Source organism: Pyxicephalus adspersus, chromosome 7 (genome assembly GCF_032062135.1).
Source record: "Pyxicephalus adspersus chromosome 7, UCB_Pads_2.0, whole genome shotgun sequence".
NCBI lineage: Eukaryota > Metazoa > Chordata > Amphibia > Anura > Pyxicephalidae > Pyxicephalus > Pyxicephalus adspersus.
Genome location: NC_092864.1, coordinates 8858911 through 8877674, shown reverse-complemented (window position 1 = coordinate 8877674; position 18764 = coordinate 8858911). Strand labels below are relative to the sequence as shown.

The 18764-nt window shown below is 40.4% G+C and overlaps 1 protein-coding gene across 1 annotated transcript; it reads right to left on the bottom strand.

Annotated features, from left to right (window-relative positions):
- Window positions 1–3163: 3163 nt before the first annotated feature.
- LOC140334737 (olfactory receptor 2T11-like) lies at window positions 3164–3868 on the bottom strand. The gene has a single exon (XM_072416977.1). The coding sequence runs from the start codon at window positions 3866–3868 to the stop codon at window positions 3164–3166; it is 705 nt and encodes a 234-aa protein (XP_072273078.1).
- Between the last annotated feature and the right edge of the window lie 14896 nt (window positions 3869–18764).

The window sequence follows — 18764 nt, the reverse complement described above, 5'->3', positions numbered from 1 at the left end:
AGAAGAATTAAGGCAAGAAAACACCACTCTTCTAGTGCTATACTTTATTTTGCAAGTTTTTTTTTAAATTTATTAATGACATTTCTATTTAATTGAAATTTCATTTATTATGAAAGTTTATGTTATAGGCATTTGAATTACAGCATATAATATATTGGTAATGCCAGTTGTTTTTCATCTATAGTGGAAAAGCTATTAAAGGGGGTGTTATATACCATGGCCTGCCAAAGCCATACCCTTTTCTCTTTCAAGCTGGGCCAAGGGGGTATCAGTCAGGGTTGTGGAGGTGTCCACAATCAAATCATTGCTTCCCCAGTCCCATCCATTTGATGGTAATGTTTCTGAATGTCTGCACGTTCCTTTAGTCTGTTTTTGATCTTCCATCCCACGTCTTGTTCTGTCACCACATATATTTCTGATAGTTGTGATCTCTGATCTGTATTAGGCTTTATCATCTAATCTTGTGGATATCTTGAGTTTCTGTATTCTATTACTCCTGGTTGGAGTTTTGCCTGGTTCACTATTTACAATTATATGTTACCTGTGCTAATCTCTGGCCTGCAAAGGACAGGTACTCTTTTTGATTCCACCTGTACTCATAGCTATTACAAGTGCGGAAGTGTTCTGCAGTTATTCTCCACAACCAGTGGCTCCAGTAAAGCCCATTCACTTTTCATTATCTGGTGGTATCACAGAGCAATTCCTATACATTGCTGCACCCACCCAGTCCAGGTTCTGAAGGTTCTGATGCAATCCTGCACTTATCCTGGGCCTTGCACTTCAGGTGGTATTTGCCTGCACCTCCAGTCCAGTTCCTGCTTCCCTGCACAAGTTCTAAACTTGCAGCCCACTTCTTGCTTGTTTGCACCAATCCCAGTCCTGCATTCTAATTTCCATTTGTTTAGAACATTCATAGATCTACACTGTACACTTTGCATGCATTAATATTGAAACTGCATTCCAGGTCCTTATCCTGATCTTGGACCTGCCCACCAGTATCCATTTGCCTGCACTGATCCTGGGCCTGGATTCCAGTCTCTGTGTGCTTGCATTGATCATTAACCTACACCCATTGCCTCCTTTTCTAACCTGCATTGCAATCTATTTTTCCCAGCACAAATCTTAAACCTGCTTCCCCGCACCAGTCCTGGACCTGTACTAAAGTTCTTGCTTGTTCACACCAATCCCAGTCCCTCACCTTAATCCCCATTTATCTATAACATTCAAAAACCTAGGACACACAATGCATTATTATTGAAACTGCATTCTACATTGCATTGCAATTGATCTATCCTGGTCCTGATCCTGGACCTGCCCTCTGGTATCTACTTGCCTGCACTGATCCTGGACCTGAACTTCAGTCTCAGATTGCATTGATCTTTACCCAGCATTCCAGAACCTTCTTTTCTAAATCTGCTCTACAAACCATTTTTCCCCTGTGCAGATATTTGACCTGCAGCGTATTCCTAGCTTACCCATGAAGATCCTGGACATGCAGGTCTCAAAACTGTGCTGGAAACAAAGAAGTCCCTACAGTAAAATACTATTGATTTCAATGCCAATACATTTTCACACATCAGCTAAACTTTTATCAGACATTGTCAACAATAAATGTATAGTGAGTTACACAACAAGAATAATGGTCAAATCCTCAATAGAACTTCAAAAATCATGCAGTTAGGTTATTGGCTTCCCCCCAAAATTGACCTTAGACTGTATTAATGACATATGACTATGGTAGGGACATTAGATTGTGAGCTCCTTTGAGGGAAAAGGTTTATGACATAATTGTGGACTTTGCACAGTGCTGTGTAATATGTTGGCACTAATATAAATACTGTATAATAATAATAATAAAAATAATAGAACTTCCTTGTCTGCTTTTGTTGGTAGCTTGGATCCCATTTGGCCATATCTAGGGATCCAACTTTATATCAGAAGTTTTTGTGACTTTGCTAAATCTCTTAAGACTTTTGATAAACTTTGGAAGGTAGACCTGTTCATCAAACCATTTCATTCTGTTATTCACAAGCAGTCAAGGCTTTCATGCTTCAGAAGGCAACGGGAGTCTTCCCAAGTTGTATTAATGGACAATAAGTGGATTGGGATATATATAATGGCACACAGGTGTTCAATTAGCACTAAACATAAAAAAGGAATTTAGACCTGTTGGTTTAGGACACTGGCTATAATTCATAAAGAGTATCTGGAATCTTCTCAGAATTGCTGGAGGTCAAATGTTCCATGTACCATCTATGGTGGAAGAGCTTTGAAATTCACTCTTGCTTAGTTAATCTTAGGCATTTTAAAGTCCATTTTAAGTACTCATCACAGTGTGAGCAGACACATTGGTCCTGATTTTTTAAAGCTCTCCAAGGCTTGAGAGGACACACTTTCATCAGTGAAGCTGGGTGATCTAGCAAACCTGGAATGGATCTGGTCCATTTGCTAGCAAATAGAAAATTACATTGAAGCAATCCATTCCAGTTGTGCCAGGATCACCCAGCTTTACTGATAAAAGTGTATCCTCTCCAGCCTTGGAGAGCTTTAATAAATCAGACCCAGTACATAAGTGTGCACAACCCTTTTTAACATGGGGTACCATGAACCCTTTGAAATATCTTTGAAAATCTTCAGGGAACCCCTTCTATAATCACTATGTCCACAGCTCACAGTATATTAGTGTGGTGGTCAGTGGGAAGAATTCCTCTTACATTGCTGGCCATTGGGAAGAATGTCACCCTTACAGATAGCCAAAAAGACCCAAGGTGCATTATTTCTCAAAGGAACCCCTAGAAAACCTCTGGAGGGATCCTGGTTGAGAAACATTGCTCTAGGTAGTTGATGTCATGTTTTGTGCCAATAGCAATCCTTGTGCCAGGGATAGAGACGCCAAGCTGATACATTACCTAAGGCACCATTCTGCCTGAACCCACATGGAACCCTGGTTGAGAAACACTGCAGTACATGATAAAATATTCGGGTCACAGCTGTAATGATCATTTACCCTTAATATTATTAGTTCCAGCATTGAGAACCAATGAGAATTAGAAATAACAGCCACCATGGCAAAAAGCAAAAATGAAATATTGACCCAGATGTCTAACCCACCAAACATAAAAAAAAGGTTATGAGAATAACAATCCGCTGTTGTATTTCATATTCACAACAAAATGATGGATCTACATTTATCTTTAAGCTGTATTAACCTTAGAAAAGCCCTCACAACGTCTTGATTACGTAGACTGTAGATGAGAGGGTTTAATATTGGGGTCACGGTTGAATACAAGGCCGTAAGGACCTGATCTAGAAGATGGAATTGTTTGGACTGGGGCATTAGGTATACCGATCCGGCCGTACTATAATAAAGCATAAGAACGGTGAGGTGGGATGAGCAGGTGGAGAAGACTTTCTTCTTTCCGACCTCGGATTTCATTCTGAAGATAATGGTGATGATTTTAATGTAAGATGTTAAACTGCACAGAAATGACCCGAGCCCAAACACTAACATTTCCAGGTACATCACTGTATTGAAAGGCTCTGTGCCGTCACAGGCGATCTTGGTCAAAGCCTTGGAATCGCAGTAGAGTTGCTGAATGGTGTTGGAACCACAGAAGGTCATGTTGCAGGCGGACATGGTGAATATGATTGAATTTAAGCACCCAGCTACCCATAGGCCAGTCATTATATGCAGACAGTTCCTACGGTTTAAAATCTTGGTATAACGTAAGGGTTTGCATATGGCGACATAGCGGTCGTAAGCCATGACCGCCAGGAGAATATCTTCTGCTCCTGAAGCCAGGAAGAAGAAGAACATTTGGGTGAAGCATTGAGCCAACGACACTCTGTTGTCAATGGATAACAACATGCTGAGCAGTTTTGGGATAACGACGGTTGTATAACACAAGTCAACAAAGGACAACATGCACAAAAACAGATACATGGGGGAATGCAAGTGTGAATCAAGAAATATCACAGCAATGATGCAAACATTCACCAGAACCCCAATCATGTAGATTAAAAGGAACAAACCAAAAATTAAAGCTTTGTCTTGAGCTCTGGATGCAAAGGGGGATATACGTAACTCATTAAAATACGTCACGTTTTCCATTATAGTTGATTCTGAAAAAAATAAAATAGTCCTAACATGTATGAGAATGGTAACATTGACACTTAAAAGCGAACTTCATTTATATTTTGAAAAATACTTCCTAAAAAGCTTTCTAGACCAGGGGTTGCTGGGGGATGCAATGAGCAATTTGTTCCTCTCAGGTCAGTTAGGTGACACCAATGTGTAAGGGTGACATTCTCCCCAATGGTCACCAAGCTAATGTACTGTGAGGTGTGGATATGGCCATTATAGCAGGGGTTCCCTGAGGATCTGAAAGTTATTTCAATGGTTCCCCCATGTTAGAATGACCCCACATTGTATTGTGCATGCACTGCAGCCACATTGTTGGAAGGTAGGTAAGGAGTTTTTTGGCAGGACTTATAACTATTTTCAGGTGAAGCACCCTACCTAAAGATATATAATAATAGAGACTTTTATACTCTATAGCTTTTCTATTTCTACTATTTTATTACCTTCCAAATCCCAGAATAAGGATGCAGCTTGGGTGTCCAACTTTTTGCCACACAGTTACCTGCATGCTTGTTTTCTGTGTGTTACTGAAAGAACCAAAACGTAAAAAACAGCTTTACATCCGGGCATTTAGCATTCTTTGAAACAAGTGTTCACTTTAACAACATTTACCTGTCCGGTGATCACCCTGGCTCACCTGTCACCAATAAAGTTTTAAACCTGACACAGATTCTTCTCTTTTGTGCCTGGATTTAGGGGAGCTGGTGGTACCCCATTGCCATATTTGCACCCATGGTTGTCAAAAACAGAAATCTCTTGCTCCTGGTGGATTTTAGTACATGCGCTCCATAGTGTAGTGCTTGGCAGGAGTTACATCATCATTGGGCATCCCACGGCAGAAGTGGATCACCGTCTTTGGGAAAGTCAGCTGCAGAGCTGGCTGTCAAGATGGCTCCTTCTGAGGATGCAGCAGGTCCTGGACCTGTCATCACTTGTCAAAATTGGAAAATATGCTGTACGTACGTGCTGATTTTGGCAGAAGGTCACCACCCACCACCATGAGTTTACTTCTGCTTTAAAGTTAATCTAAACCTAAAATCTGAAAAGTAACATATGGCAGGTTACCAGTTCTTGGGTATGAAGGTTGCATTATTTTTTGCAGCCATTGTTTACTGGTGATCGGAATAGTAACACACTTCCAGTTCTAAGGTGACAACACTCATTCTCAATACATCCACAAAGGAGCAGTGTTGTCAGTCTGTTCTGCTTGCTGACTTTTTTGGTTGCAGGTAGATGTGACAAAGCTTGCACATTGCACAAATCCAAATTTGCTGAAAACCAGACTTCAGCATGACATCCAGCCAAACACTGTGTTATTTTCAGGAGGTGGCAATGTCTGTATTCAAACTGCTGGGTTTCCTTTAATGTTAGTGATCTATGACTTCATTATTAAACTCTTGGATATCCTGGTGCTTTAGCTTACAGACAGGTGTTCCAGGTTGTAGGTAGTGGTAATACAATTTTTGCCGGTTGGGTCTTATGTCTGTGATATTATCAAACACAATGCACTTACCAGCATTGCAGCAGAGGGCGATACATGCTTCAGAGCCAGCCAGTAACGCCGTCAATAGGAGATTATATATCTGTGGTTTCTGATTAGTCATAGCCAGCTGGGACAGTTACAAACTCACCAAGGTATTATTCCTTCTGGGTGTAAACATAACTAACTAATCTTTATGTCTTGGCCAAATTTAGCATATGTCTATTAACCTGACCATGACTAATCTAAATCATTTCGGCATTTTAAGGTTTAATAAGACCATTTTTTAAACTTTGATTAGTTTAAATCAGTTTATTATTTTTTAATTATTGCAATTTTATCTGAGATAGATTTGCAGGTGCCCCTGTACCGGATTGTGGCTGTGCTCATCTGTAGACTAAACTTTTGTATTGTTATAGCCTTCAGCCCACATGAGATTGTTGTGTCATCATTCATATAGTGATCACAGGATGAGGAACAACTCAGATTTTTTCTTCTTCTTCATCAGTTTTGTTCTTAAATCCATCAGCTGGGCTAGTAAAAGGGTTATCTCAATCCGTTACTATTTTTTTTTTACTTAGTGAGTGTGTAAAAGAGATCTGCCCTCCACCCTGCACTGCTTTTCAGAGAACAGATCCCTTTTCTATGCATACTAAATTTCTTGCCCCAAATCCCTTTATACCATGCATGCAGTAGCTTCCCTACTTATTCATTTAAGCTCCCTGCCTGAGTCCACATTTCTTGCCTAACCTCATCTTCCTTCCAGGGCACAGGTTCTATGTCTTTCCTCACTATCCTTCCCAGAGCACATGTCCCCTACCTATTCTCATCGACTCCTACCCCAACCATAGGTCCTTTTCCAATCTTTGATGACTACTTTCCAGAGCAGAGGTCCTCTGTCCTTCCTTACTGACTTCTTCCTAGGCTACATATCCCCTTCCCATTTTCATTAAATATTTTCCAAAGCAGAGCTCCTTGCTTATCTTTACTGACTCCTTCGCTGACCACAGGTTCTTCTCCCCATCTTCAATAATTCCTCCCAGTGCAGAGTTCCTCTACTCATTCTCCTTGAATTCTTCTCGAAATACGGGTCCCTTAGTCATCTTTAATGAATCCTTTCATTCCTCACTGACTCACTCCTGAGAGCACAGGTGTCCTGCTTCTTCTTAATGACTGCCTTCCAGATCATAGGTCGCTGGACGATCTTTGCTAACTTCTTTCCAGAGCAGAGACCCTTTGTCCATCCTCACCAACTTCTTCCCTGAGCACTGGTTCTCTGCCCATCTTCAATGACTCCTCCCAGAGCAGAGGTCCTCCGCCTGTCCTCACTGACTCACTTCCAAGAGTACAGGTCTCCTGCTCACCTTCACTGACTCATTTCAAAGAGAGGTGCTCTACTCATTCACACTGACTGCCTCTCAGAGCAAAGGTCCCCTACTCATCCTTACTGACTCCTCTAAAGAGCAGAGGTCTCCTGTTCATCTTTTTTGACTCGGTCAATGCCAATTTGGACTTCCAAAGCAGAGTTGCCCACTAAACTTTACTTACCCCTTTCCTGGAGCACAAGTCCACTGCCCATCTTCAATGTCTGCCTCCCAGAATTCCTGTCCATCTTCACTGACTTTTTACCAGAGCACAAGTCCCCTTCTTATCTTTACTGACTACTTTTCAGAACAGAGCTCCTTTGTCCAGCCTTACTAACTCATTTTCTGGGCATCTCTTCCCATCTTCAAAGAATCTGCCCAGAGCAAATGTTCTCTGTCCGTTCTCATTGAATACTTTTTAAAATACTGGTCCCTTCCTTAACCATCCTTAAGGACTCCTTCTAGAGTAGAAGACACCTAGCCAGTCCTCACTGACTCAGTCCCAAGAGATAAGGTCTCCTGCTCACTTTCACTGGCTCCTTACAGATAAGGGTGCCCTTCTCATCCTTAATGACTGCTTCCCAGACCGTTCACAGGTCCCCTGTCCACGCTTACTAACTCCTCTTGAGAGCACAGGTCTCCTATCTGTCTTTAATGCCTCTGTCAGTGTCAGTCTATATTTCCAGAGCAGTGGTTCACTGCCCATCCTGAGTGAATTCCTCTCAAAATACTGGATCCTTAGCCATCTGCAGCTGGTCTCATGGCTACCTTCATTGGCCTTTTGAGAGAACAGGTGGCCTGCTCATGCTCAATGACTGCTTCTAAGATCATAGGTCTCCTACCCATCCCCACTGAAACCTCTAAAGAGCACAGGTCTCCTGTCAAGCCTCTCCATCCCTCCTGTAGCACAAGTCTACTGCTCAACATCACTGGCATCTTCCAGAGTGCAGGTGCCCTGCGTATCCATATGAAAAGCCTCCCAGAGCAGAGTTCCTGCCCATCCTTACTGACTGCTTCCATGGCTGAGTTCCCCAGCAATCTTTATTGACTTCCTGTCTTGGCACAAGTTCACTGCCCATCTTCATTGAGCCCTTCCAGAGCAGAGGTGACCTTCCCATTCCCGCTTGTTCCTCACAAGAGCATAGGTCTCTTGCCAGTCTTCACTTATTCTATTCAGAGCACACATTCCTTGGCTATCCCTTATGACTCCTGCCCACCCTCACTGACTCCGTTCTAGATAACTACTCCTCTACCGACCTTTTGCTTTTCTCTCCCAAAGCCCAGTTTTGCTGCCCACACTTATTTACCCCTTTCTCCACCAACTACGTTCCAAACTTCCCATCCTCTGTCCTGCCTTATTGACCAAGATTGTCTCCTACATTATAGGTTTCTTCACAAATTTTTTACAGCTCCCCAGTATCTATATTTTGTGGTGCCCAACCCAGTTGACTGTATGGTAATTCCCTCTGTACACATTCACACACACCTACACACAAATTCACCTTTCATTTATCTCAACTCATCCTAGTCTCCAATGCTGAAATATTAAAAAAGTTTGTAATATAACATAAAATGATTATTGTGATAATTATCATAGCTTTAGATCACGTTCCCGTTTTAGCAATGAGCTCTGTTAAAAATAAAACATGATAATGCAATTGTGGATTTGGAGATCATTATGGTCCATTTGTGTCTCTCTTTACTGTCTCCATATTTACTATGCATTTGTGTTTTATGTAATATATGTTTATCAAGGTCGATTCCATTTACCAGAACCCTTTAACAAAGTCATTACTTGCTTAGTTTGGGCATTTTACTAGCAGTGTGCAGCAAATTTACCAAGGCCATGGGACAAATGCCATGCCCTACTTTAAAGAAACAAAAGACAAAGGATGGCTTAAGAAAGATTGCTTCCTGAAAGTACTTTTACCCCAATAAGACGCTTTAATGCCACTTTGACATCTTGATTACGCAAACTGTATATCAGCGGGTTAAGCATTGGGGTTACAGTTGTAAACAGCACTGTGAAGACCACATCAAGCGTTGAAGCACCGGCCGAAGGTGGCATCATATAAACGCACACTCCTGTGGTATAGTAAAGGAGGATAACAGTGAGGTGGGATGAGCAAGTTGAAAAAGCCTTTCTCCTTCCATCCTTTGACTTGATCTCCATAATGATCTTGATCATTTTAATGTAAGAGGTAAAACTACATGTGAATGGACAGATACCAAAAATGAATATTTCTAGACAGGTAACAATATAAAACAATTCTGTTCCACCGCAGGAAATCCTGGTTAGAGCTTTGGCATCACAGTAGAACTGCTGGACAATGTTGGAATGACAAAAGGACATGTTTGAAGTTGCCAATGTGAACAATACAGAGTTCAGGGCAGAAGAAACCCATATACTGACCACAAAAAGGACACAATTTCTTCTTCTGAAGAGGTGGCTGTAATGTAACGGCCTACAAATGGCCACGTAACGGTCGTACGCCATTGTGAATAACAGAAGGTCTTCAGAACTTCCAGCAAAAAAGAAGAAATATACCTGAGTGAAGCATTGGTCCAGGGATATGGTGTTGGTCCCAAATAGTAACATGTCCAGCAGTTTTGGAATTATGACTGTGGTAGAAGAAAGGTCAACTATGGACAAGTTGTAGAGGAATAAATATAAGGGAGTGTGCAAGTGAGGATCCAGAGATATTACTGTGATTACAGCAGAATTAACTACCACGCCTGTTATGTATAGCAAGAAAAATAGTATGAAAACCAAAGGTTGGTCACCTGTGGCAAAGGTGACTATGTAGAATTCTTTGATCTCAGTACAGTTATTCTCCATATTGTCATCCTGGGTAGATAATCAAACAAATAAAATCAAACAAATAAGAAAAAAGCAACAGAGTGAAACAAATAGGACAATCTACAACAGTGTGTCCTTACTAATTTAACATGTGGGTTCCTTGAAACACTTGGAGATCTTAGGGAGCTTCTGCTATAATTTCATTATCCACAGCTCACATTACATTACATACATTAGTGTGGTGGTCAATGAGAAGAATACTCTTACATTACCTCTTACATTGCTGGCCAGTGGGAAAAATTTCACCTTCATCTGACCTGAAAGTTGCAAATTGCTCAAAGAACCCCTTTTGATGAACCCTGGGGTACAATTGAACCCTGGTTGAGAATCACTGGTCTACAATAATAAGGGGGCACAGAAGACACCTTCCATAACGGGCAACAGAGTTTGCATTTCTATCTTGTTGACCTAATATATATTTAGTTCATCCCAGCTATTCATTAAAAAGGCTCTAAGTAAGAAAATTACCCAGTGATCTTGTTAGAAGCTCAGTGATCTCCAAACTTCCTGTAGGCAGCCGGTGTAGCTGCCATTGCTGCCCTGAAATTCCAACTAGTGTCAGACAGAGTTCTAGTCTTCTGGGCTACAAAAGTCATCCCCTTCTCTTTTCGTCTCCCCAACATAAGGGGAGCCATGCACCTCCCATTATCACAAGGCATTCAGCAATGGTAGACCCTGATTTTTTCCTATAGTATGACTTCTATTTGTAGGATAAGTGTACTTTTACCTAACTTTCCTTTATTCTACCCCCTGCACTGATCTATCTATCCACCCTCTCTACAGTTTATTGAGATCACTGGATATGGCGATTCTTTAGATTGCACCTGTGCGGCACAGGCCCTTTGACTTCTATTGGAGTCTGCTGTCTATGTTGTTGGGTTACAGCCCAAAGAAATCATTGAGAATGTACAGAACTGACGCTAGAATGGTATTATGTTTGTTAAATAGGATTCTTATTTGTTTTGTGTACTTAGATCTGGTTCAGAAACAATTATGCAAAGTGTACATGGTCCAAGGACACTCCTCAGATAACAGGGGCCCCCACAGGAGCTTGCATGGTCTCATGTCCTTCTTTACGGCAGTCCTTCTTCACTCATTGTCTGGCTTGCATGCCATCAGAACCATGTTTGTGCAACCCAGCTATCCATTTCCTTGGCACCAGGCTAGGGATGCAATGTGCATATCCCGGACAGGTGAATATGTTTTCCCATTGGTCCCTGCTCCAGCTGATACTTTTTCCCAGAACTATTCAAGTTCAGGGGCTTTTGCTTTGCTGCTCACCACAGTGGGGTGTCAAGAGGCTCACTAACTTTTACCTATTAAAAGGCAGAATAATGTGGCCTAGTTGTTGTCCCCAATTGACTTTGCCATCAAAACTGACTAGTTGAGCCCATGGATCTGGTCCAGGAATAAAACCATTTGTTAACAAATAGCAAATGACTTTAAGAAATCCATTCCAAGTTGGCTGGATGACCCAGCTTCCCTGAAGAAAGTGTATCCTCTCCAGCCTTGGAGAGCTTTATTAAATCAGACCCTATAAATTTAATTTGTATGAATGGTATCTGTAGATGTAGCTTCTTCCTAATTTTTGTTTTTTGGAAAGGCTTTACTTGGGCCCTAGGAAATTTTGTGTCGGAGCCTGACGTACCTCTTTGTATAGACCTGCAGCTGACAACTAAAATATTACGGATAATTTATATTGTGTGAATCCTCTTGTGATATTCACATTTTGCACACATAATTTGCTCTATAGAGAGAAGCAGAATACTGTTATCTAAATTTACCATTCTAATTGCTCTTGGGCTTTCTCATAATCTAATTATAAACCCAATGAATTGAATTGAAACTTAAACCTGTCTTTGAAGTCATCATCTGTATGGTGATACAACAAGTAGATGGAAAATAAATTACATTGCTGTACATTGGGTATGTGAGGAACTCATGTGACATTTTGCTGCAGTGGGTCACAGAGAATAGAGATAGCAACTCAAACTTCTCTATTGGTTATATTAGTTGCCAAGCCCTATAGAAGTCAATAGACAAAAAATAAAGATAGAGGGCTTTTTGGCACCAAACAATACATTTTACTGAAATTAAGTAGACAAATCTCAATTAGAATTGAACATGGCAAGATATACATAGTAATATAAGTTATGAAAATACATTACTGAGGGGACACGATTGTCTCTTTACTGGCGCGTTTCGCTGTTTTCTTCAGGGGAGAGACTTTAGATGGTGGCGTTAGTGAGTGATCGGGTCAAATGGTTACATATCTAATCACTCAAATGGAGGATGGGTATTTAGGCATGTGTGGTTTCCTGATCTCTTGGTATACTGACTTCAGGCTTTGACTATTCTGAATCACCACTTGACCTTGGCTTGTCTGGCTATTCTTCTGCCTTTTGCACTTGTACTACACATTGGTCTTACCCAGTTAAAAATTACCAGTCCCTGGATGTATGGGTGGCGACTTCTAAAGTCCATCGCCTGTTGCGAGGTGTGCTGGTAAAGCCGGCAGCTGGTGCCTTAGACTCTGTGTCCCATCTGGTACCTGCCAAGCGAGCTGGTGACACGGCGGGTCAGATAAGCATCTCCTAATACCAAACCTTTGGAAACTTTGAAGTTAGATTCATACAGTGCAATTCTAACCACAAGCTTTTCTTTGGGAGGAGCTATGATGAGTTAAATACCTAACTTTTTAATAACTTTTATTGAATTCCAGTATCACAATATTATTTTATTTTCTTGTTATGATCATAAAAATCAATCACATTGCAATGCCCCAAGGCCAGTGTTGATGTGTAGTTTGGCCTAGAATCTCATGTTTGGAAATATTAGAATTACTTGTAAAGGTGAGATAACGATTTTAGGTCAAGTTAAATTTTTCATAGGATCTCCAGGATTCCAATTCAATTCAAATTTGCAACTTTAGACCAAATTCACTTATGTCACTAACCCTCTAATGCCATGTGCACCCTTTGACATGGTAAACAAAACCTTTAATTAAGCATGAAGAATGGATAACCAATCCTATAACTAAAAGAGAAGGCTGAGAGCAGCCATAGTGATTGTGAGTTAGCTGGTTACATAAAAAAGTAGAGGTGAGCAAATTTTTTTCCAGATTTAAATCATTCCAATTTGAAAATGTTAAAATTTTACCAATATTAACGTCAATAAATTTAAAATGAAATATTCTGCCTAAAATTGAAAATCCCTTCTTAGACAGTTGTTATGGAGAAGCGTTACCCCCATCAGAACATTTTCCCTGTATTCCTGCACGGCTGGCTGTTGGAAATGTTCCCAGCAGGATGCATACAGCAAACAATTACATATTAGCGAGTTTGTGGCCTTCCATTATTCTATCCAAACCCGAGAAACATTTCTCTTTCTATATATATACAGTACATTTTATACTAAATTTACCCCTCTGTTACTGATTTAGGCAAATAGTTTAAGGAGACCGCAGTATATATTATAATATTGAAGTCTTGAAAATTGGTGAAGCATTTGCTGACACTTTATATTCCTCCCATATCACCATCACCATATCTGTAATGAAAAGCAGTTTTATAACCAGCTAATAAGTTGCATCTTTTAATTCTCAGGCAGTTTCAGGTTACATCGATCTGTTTCTGCAACCGTGCTGTTTTTATGCTCTTGGATCTTCTGGACTCGGTCATTCCAGATGACTTTGATGTTGGTGAAGATTTTAAGAATCCAAAATCTCAGACCCCTGCTGCAGTGCTAAGTTTAAAGTCCCATGAGGAGGTGAATAGGACCTCTGGTTTATCATGGTAAGGTCAGAATCACATCACATCAAATGAAGTATAGACCAGTAAATCTATTTTTCCCATACAACATTACTTCAAGTCCTGTCCATGTCCAATATAATTGTGAGATTTCATAAGCCTTTACCATTCATTTCACTATTTTAGGTTAACTTTTAACAAAATAAATGTGAAAGAGTATGGAGTAGAGCTGTACAGTGTATCATTAAGAGATTTATCTTTAAATTATTATCTCATGGTTAGGTTCAGTTTTGCAGAAATATGGCCCCTCCTTGCTGCCTTCATTGTGTTTCCAAAATGTTCTCTCAGAATTAAAAAGTGTACACCATTACAGATTAAAGGTAGATTTGAACCTCCGCTAAATGGCATTGACTTTATGTATTATGAATCACTGCCATCAGAATCATAAAGCCACAAAGTATCTTTGGTCTGGGCTCCCCAATTTCATATTGTTCTCTCTGTGACTGTCCAAGATGGAAGGTGAAACTGGAGATCAGATAATGGCCTCCCGAATGGGACCGCTTCTATCCTGTTCCCTATAGCACTCTCATTGTATATTTGGTTTGCAATACTTTTTACTGCATAGTAATTCTTCAAAATGAAAAGTTTTTCTAGAGAATATTGTGATTGTGCTTGTCATAAAAGACATGAAAAAAGCTGACAGATTGATTAGGAAGTAAATACCGTATTTTTCGCCCTATAAGACGCTCCGGAATATAAGACACACCCAATTTTAAAGGAGGAAAATCTAGAAAAAAAAGATTCTGAAAGATTATTGATCTTCTGGACTCGGTCATTCCAGATGACTTTGATGTTGGTGAAGATTTTAAGAATCCAAAATCTCAGACCCCTGCTGCAGTGCTAAGTTTAAAGTCCCATGAGAAGGTGAACAAGACCTCTGGTTTATCATGGTAAGGTCAGAATCACATGTACTTGACCAAAAATGAAGTATAGACCAATAAATCTATTTTCCCATACAACATTACTTCAAGTCCTATCCATGTCCAAAATAACTGTGAGAATTCATAAGCCTTTACCAAATTCATTTCACTGTTTTAGGTTAACTTTTAACAAAATAAATGTGAATGAGTATGGTGTAGAGCTGTACAGTGTATCATTAAGAGATTTATCTTTAAATTATTATCTCATGGTTAGGTTCAGTTTTGCAGAAATATGGGTGGACACATGGCCCCTCCTTGCTGCCTTCATTGTGTTTCCAAAATGTTCTCTCAGAATTATAAAGTGCACACCATTACAGATTAAAGGTAGATTTGAACCCCCGCTAAATGGCATTGACTTTATGTATTATGAATCACTGTTAACAGAATCATAAAGTCACAACGTATCTTTGGTCTGGGCTCCCCAATTTCATAATATTCTCTCTGTAGCTGTCCAAGATGGAAGTTGAAACTGGGAATCAGATAATGGCCTCCCGAATGGGACCCCTTCTATCCTGTTCCCTATAGCACTCTCATTGTATATTTGGTTTGCCACACTTTTTACTGCATAGTAACTCTCCAAAATGAAAAGTTTTTCTAGAGAATATTGTGATTGTGCCTGTCATAAAAGACATGAAAAAAGCTGACAGATTGATTAGGAAGTAAATAGATATGGTGTAGGACAACATGTATTGTCAGCAAAATCTAACAAAAAAATGTGCAGCGCCGACTGCATTCATTGATCAGCGCAGTGTGCGATCACCGGCACTAAACGTTAAATGGGTTACAAGTCTCCCCATTCAAAACCTCTAGTGCTCCCTGATTGCTTTTCTCAGCCAGGAAGCACTAGAGGTTTTAAAGGGTAAGACCTCCAGTGCCGGGGATTGCAAACAGGATTCCCAGGCTTCTTGGAGCTCTGAGAATTCACTGCAATCCCTGAGCACTAGAGGTTAAGTAACCCGGGGATCTTCTCAATGAAAGTGGCTGTGGCCACATTTATTGAGAACAGAGTATTTTTTACTGCCACAATTTTTTAAATCAAAAAATTATTATTATCTTAATCAAATAATTTACATTTACTTGACATTTTAAACCCCTTTTCTTACTATCACATTGCACATAATTTGGAAATTTCACTGGCTTAGTTGACCTTTTCCAGTTGAATAAAAGAACAAACTCTTTAATGAATGTAATGAATTTTCAAGAATTTATAAAATTTGTATTATTCCCATAACACCATTAGCTTATCTGTAATAATATGAAGTTTTAAAACCAGCTGGTCTGTATTGTCCCAGTGTCACGCTTAGGGAGACAGGGTCACTAGGGGGCCCTACAGCTTGCATAGAAGTGGTGTGAGCCCTGAGAAGGGCCAAGGTGCAAAGTCTAAGCAGTAACCAGGTCTTCTCCAGAGCCTCTGGTGGTGAGGATGTTGCGCTGCTGGTTACTGCCAGGTTGCAGAAGGATCGTCAAGGAAGGCCGGAGTCAAATCAGGCAACAAGCAAAAGAGGTCAGGTCACAAGCCAGGGGTCAAATACCAAGGATCCAAAAAATAGACACCAGTGACACAGGGGCCACTGTGGACACAGGGAACACATGAGACACTGAAAGCAACAGGAAGCACAGATTATAGGAATCCACAGACAGAGAGGAACACTGGAACAGCACTAGGGAAAAGGCTGGGAAACCCCTAACAGGGCAAAAGGGGTTAACACAGGAGCTGGACAGGGGAAACACTGAATTTAACAACAGGAAACGCTCAGCAGAGCTAGGGGGCTTGGCACTAGTAGAGACACATTGCACAAACTCTGAGTGCTGTGTCTCAACTAGCTAAATAGCCAGGAATCATTAAGAGGCTATTTCCTGTTTGTCAGGTAGGATGGGAATGTGACACCTGGATTGTTTACGTCATATAGATTCTGAAAGACACCACTGGTTCACCCAATCCTGGTGTGATGGGGTCATTGCATTTGACTGGGGAAATATATAAATTGAGATTTTGTCTTTCCAATGCTGCCTTCCAATCAACACATAATAGTGCTCATTCAGTACTGTACACATTCCCTTTTTTTAATAAACAAATGTCCCTCATTTTGGTGCCGCTGGCTGCTATAGAATACAATCCCAAAACCTTGACCCCCATTGATATTTTTTTATGTCACTGGTTTGGATTAAAGATATAAGAAAAAAAAAAATTCTGGAATGGGGTGTAGGCCCAAGCCCAAGGGTTGTACTTTAACTCTCACCCAGAGTTCTATTTCAAAGTTTATATATCTGCCCAGCCTCCTGTGTATAGTAGATGTGCACTTAGTTGCACCAAGACTTCCCCACCATTCATTACATTTTCATTTGTTCTCTTGCTCCTTTCCTGGCTGCTCAAATGGGGATCAGAAGGAACATGCATAAAAAGTAAACCCTAAGACTTCAATCTACAAATTTTCTCAAAGATCTCTTTTTTTGTTATTGTTACATAGGCTGTATATAAGAGGATTCAGCATTGGTGTAACTGCTGTGTAAAAGGTTGTTAGGATCTGTTCTGGGAGATTGTAGAGTTATGATGGTGGTGTCATATACACAGATAGGGCTGATCCATAGTAGATGACCATGCAAGTAAGATGGGATGAGCAGGTGGAGAAGGCTATACTTCCATCCATAGATTTAAAAATTCTTGATTTGTAGCTTCCACTATAGTGGTGCTTTCTGCTATAGTTCAATCTCTGGTAAAAGTTTATCACACCTGAGCATAACTTCCCAGGTAAGTCTGGCTCTCTACCGTTACACCTGGGGCCCCATGCTCCAAGTCTATCCACCAATCTGAACTGGCAATTCTCTTTTTTGGGGATTTAACAGGTGATGCCCACCCATCTCCAAATCCAAGCCTGGGAAAGGGAGGTTGTGATTGGCCCAGCCATTCCTTCCAATATACTCCATACCTGGATCCCATCTAGAATGCTAAATTTATACCAATAACCACAGCCATATCTAGGTCATTTCATCTCTACCCCAGCTAAATAGCAGACCATTAGTGTAAAAAAATGTAATATTAATATTATATTCACAATGGTTGTTATTTGCCCTTAACTATCCAACTGCTCTGAGACTGCACCTTTCTAAATTGCAGAACTGGGTGATCCAGAAAACATGGAATGGATTTTTAAAAATCATTTTCTATTTGCTAGCAAATGTTTTGAATCCTGGACCAGATCACCCAGTTCACTTCTGAAAGTGTATTCTCTCCAGCCTTGGAGAGCTTTCATAAATCAGGGTCATAGACTCAATGTGACTTGCTCATCATCTGTCACATTTGTATGGGGGCATAATGAAAAGGATTTTCATACTGTTGCAGTTTTTAAAGTGGAGATCAGGAAATCCAACTAAAAAGAGATCCTAAGTCTTAAAAGGTCTGTTGTCTTGTAAGAAATGAGCTACCACTTGTCTCACAGATCTCTTCATTTCTTTGTTTCGTAGGCTATATATAAGTGGATTCAACATAGGAACAATTGTTGTGTAAAAGGTTGTCAAGATCTGTTCTAGCAGATTGTAATGTTCTGATGGTGGTATTAAATAAACAGACATAGCAGATCCATAGTAGACAGCCATGACGGTGAGGTGGGATGAGCAGGTGGAGAAGGCTTTACTTCTGCCATCTTTTGATTTAATACCTAATATAACTCTAATAACCTTCACATAAGAAATCAAGTTGCACACAGATGGGAAGAAACCAAACACCAAAAAGTTTGCATACATGAGCAAATAAAACATATCGGTGCCACCACAGGAAATGTTAATAATAGCTTTGACATCGCAGAAGAACTGGTGAATGGTGGTGGAAGAGCAGAAGAACATTTTCAAGACAGAATTGACAAGCAAAGATGAGTTCACAAAAGCACAAACCCAGATGACCGCCATTAGCAATATACAGATTTTCTTCTTGAGGATCCGATGATAGTGCAAAGGGTGACAGATGGCAACATATCGGTCATAAGCCATTACGAGTATAACAGTGTCCTCACCTGTGCCCCCTACAAGGAAAAAAAACAACTGGATGAGGCATTGTGTGGTGGACATGGTGTCAGCTCCAGAGAGTAAGATGTAGAGGAGATTGGGAACAGTAACAGTTGTATAACAGATATCCACAATGGCGAGATTACAGAGAAAGAAATACATGGGAGTGTGCAACTGGACATCCAGACATA